Below are 3,610 nucleotides of genomic sequence, written 5' to 3'. Positions count from 1 at the left end.
AGCCTAAATAAAATGTTTTTAATTGTGTACCAGTTTAACGTTGAATATTATTTATGATTTTAACATCACTTCTATTATGTATTTATAACCATCTAAAACAACTTTTAAATAGTTCATGGACATTCACAGCATTTCATATAGTATGTCTTTCGAGATTTAGGTACAAAATATCAAGCCGGTTTTGCTGTAGGCTTATGAAACAATAATATAACTAATAATAACAATTGGGCAACGTTTGATTTTGTCGAACAAACGTGAAATCACATATTTTGCTTATTATCAATGTTTGGGTGGTCTTAACAATAATTAAAAAGAAGGTTTTGAGTGTTTTTGTCAAGAATAAAGCTGCCTTTTTAAGGTGGCTTTTGCCCGAATGTTATATTAGAGTTTTGAGCAAATTAATTTTCGATCCCTATTATGAACCACTATTGTAGTTCATAATACTCAGTTTTGTCTGTCCCGAAATTGCGTGCACATCTTACTATCTAAATGCGCATGCACGCACACTTCATTTCAACAGATGTAAACAAAAAAGAATGTAAATATACTTTAGTGGACGTTTTATACAACAACATATTAAAAGTTTATCAAAAGTCTAACGTTAGTACGTAGAATAGCATTATAAGTTTACTTATTGATAGTATTAAGTACGGTAAAGTTTAGACATAACTAAACTAGTCTAAAGCAAAAAACGTACACAAGTTACAGCGTTAATTTATCTATTTATCGAATATAGGCCTAATAAAGGCTTAACTATTGTTAGTCCTAAAACAAGTGAATTAATACATTTCGGTGCCTGCAATTAGAATTATTTTGTATTATTCTAGAAATCCCCTATTTAAAGAATTACTGTTGCAATTTTACTTAAAATTGTTGAAACAGTATTAGAATTATTATTTTTACTTAAATTTTGAAATTTGATATGCAGGTGCATTGGACAAGTTAAAGGTACTTACAGTCATGATACTGATAGGGAATGTGGGGGTAGGGAGGAGGGGAGGATGTTCAGTCAACGTTATTTTAACACAAAGTTAGGCCTATTGATAGAGTTAAAGAAATAACCTTATGGCCCCGTAGCTATGCTATGGTGGTATGTATGTCACTATTAACATTAGTTTATTGGTTCTTAACTAAGTTAATGTAGACAAGAGTTTTAAACAACCTTGTAGAAATATGGTTAACGAATTGGTTTAAAAGTAGTTGCCCTAGCAAGAAAAAATATTCATGTAAACAATATCAAAATTGTCAATCACTGTGTCAGGCAAGGCAAACTTTTCTCTGCGTAGTAAGCAAATTCAAGTCATTCCGAAAATAAGTAGGCTTAGTCAGAGTCGAAGTTGTCAGATATTACTGTTTGGGTATTTTCATGTATAACAATAGAGCAAAAATAAATGATGTTTTGTTACGAATAATTTCTATATATTAGAAAGAGATTTTAATGTGTTGCTTATTCTTATTAAACAGGCAAGTCTTTACTCGATTATTCACTAAGTTGTACAGCGCTGCCTCTGACAGCATAATAAATTAATATTCGATTGTAAAACTAAAATGACATAAAAGTAAAAACGAAGTTTAGATTAGTTTTATGGATCTTTTTCATTTCAAGTGTACAACTTTATTATCTGGTTATATGAAAAATACGGTATTATTTAAGAGAATGCACACATCTTTCATTTAATTGAAACATTATAACTTTTCGACAACATCAAACAAATTTCAATCTTACAAGTACTTTCGTTCTTGACTCAAACTATATATTTTAAGGGCGACCGCAAGTTTAATTCCATAGCTTATCCTACACACGGTGACGGGAAACACAAAGCGCGTGAAAGTTGAATCGGGAACCTCCGAGAGATCGGAGCCTCTAGACTCATGGTAAAACGTTAGTACGAGTACCAACGGAAATTAAACCATACTCTTTAAATACGTATATTAACAAATTTTACCTTGGCGCCCAACTATTTCAGCAACATGTTCTGATGTTGGTACTGGAACACACTCTGTTGTGTTTTGACTCATTTTTCTTCTTTCATCTGGCCCAATTGAAGGATATAAAGACTCGTTTTCCTTCTTCACTCCAAACATTGACAACTCCAAGGCTAACTGCAGCGTTCTGTGGTTTACTATTGTGCTATCGACTTCCATGTCGGAAAATACAGTAGTAGGCATAACAGGAGGTGAGGTCGTAGTGAGCAGAGCGTAAATATAATTTTTATTTGTAATAATATATTTATTTTGTCTACCGAATACTTTCTCCCCATTCTCCTACCATGCATCAAACAAAAGTACAAAATTCACATTGCGTAAATAGGTCGTCTTGGCCGCAAAACAACTGTGATGTCACAGTGATGTGCGCAGATGCAGAGCGAGCGTTGCTAATGGCTAAGGTTTAGAAGGGTAAAATACTGGTAATAGTTTGAGGAGAGAAAGTGGGGTATAATCTATTGTAATTGCATTAGTTGGTTTTACCGCAAAGCAAAATAAAAAGAAAAGAAAAATGATATTGGTTAACACTCGAAATATTTGATGCAATGATGAATTTTTGTTTTTGTTTTTAATTTATTTGTTAACAATAATAAAAAAATAAGTTGAACACTCCAACAGTGTCATGCTTCAGTGTTATTTGGTTTAATTTATTCAAAGCTGTATTTGCCGCGGGAATCCGATTTCTGAATTATAGATTGTTCTTTTCTTCTTTTTTTTATAATTTAGTCACAAAATATCATATACATATTACATATATATATGCTGATAGCATGTTCTCTGGTTAATACCATTTTTTATCTTTTAAAAAAATCTATGCAGATTTCTGGAGTGACGCGCTCGACCACCACAAAACGTCTTATTCTTTTTCCTTGGCCTAAGTCAGTGTAATTAGCAGAAGAGAAATCTGTGTAGGTTACTGTGAAGTGCTTGTAGTACCGTTAGACAGTATAGTTTCTTGATAGATCGTAAATTTTAGGCTGAATATAATTTGTTGTAACGATTAGAAATAAAAGCATCACCCTTTTGTACACGAAATACGAGACTCCACAGTAATTAGTTGCACAGTTACATATATGGTGATAGCTTTTCCTTATGACCTGACTGTTTTAAAATGTAAAAAAAATATATATATATATGCTGAGTGGTCACAAGTAAATAGACACCTAATTTTTCGTCATTTAACTGATTTATGCTAACTAATTTGTGTTCACAGAGCACTATATAAATGAAAATGTCCGCACACTAATTATCTTGTGCTACATGCCTAGAACTCAAGGTTCTCTCGAATTGTCAGATTTTGTTAGAGGAAGGATAGTTGGTCAAGCAGATGGTGGAATAAGTCAGCGGTAAATTTCGCAGAATTTGAGAATCCCGCTTTCGACAGTCAACGAATCATCGTGCAGTTCAGGAAACACGGCAAGGAAACAACTGAGAATCGTCCGGGTCGTCCTGGTCCATCGGAGAGGACAAAAAGGGCTGTCAAGAGAAGCATCGAAATGGATCCCAGATTAACGACTGCAGAAGTGGCCAAAGTGGGTGGTATAAGTCCGAAATCTGTTCAACGGATTCTCCACAGATTGGATTATTGTTGCAGAACAGCTAGACGGAAGCCCTTATTAAGACC

At 33.6% G+C, this 3,610-nt stretch overlaps 1 protein-coding gene across 1 annotated transcript in view; it reads right to left on the bottom strand.

Annotated features, from left to right (window-relative positions):
• Nucleotides 1–2,338, bottom strand: part of LOC106459796 (RNA-binding protein MEX3B-like) — a 25,470-nt gene extending 23,132 nt beyond the window's left edge. The window contains exon 1 of the mRNA XM_013919454.2: nucleotides 1,947–2,338. Within this exon, the coding sequence (XP_013774908.1) occupies nucleotides 1,947–2,169 (223 nt within the window). The 5' untranslated portion in view covers nucleotides 2,170–2,338. The remainder of the gene's footprint in view (nucleotides 1–1,946) is intronic.
• Nucleotides 2,339–3,610: the final 1,272 nt, after the last annotated feature.

Source organism: Limulus polyphemus, unplaced genomic scaffold (assembly GCF_000517525.1).
Source record: "Limulus polyphemus unplaced genomic scaffold, Limulus_polyphemus-2.1.2 Scaffold662, whole genome shotgun sequence".
In the NCBI taxonomy this organism is placed as follows: Eukaryota; Metazoa; Arthropoda; class Merostomata; order Xiphosura; family Limulidae; genus Limulus; species Limulus polyphemus.
The sequence above is the reverse complement of the archived record's forward strand: the minus strand, read 5'-3'. Positions and strand labels throughout refer to the sequence as shown.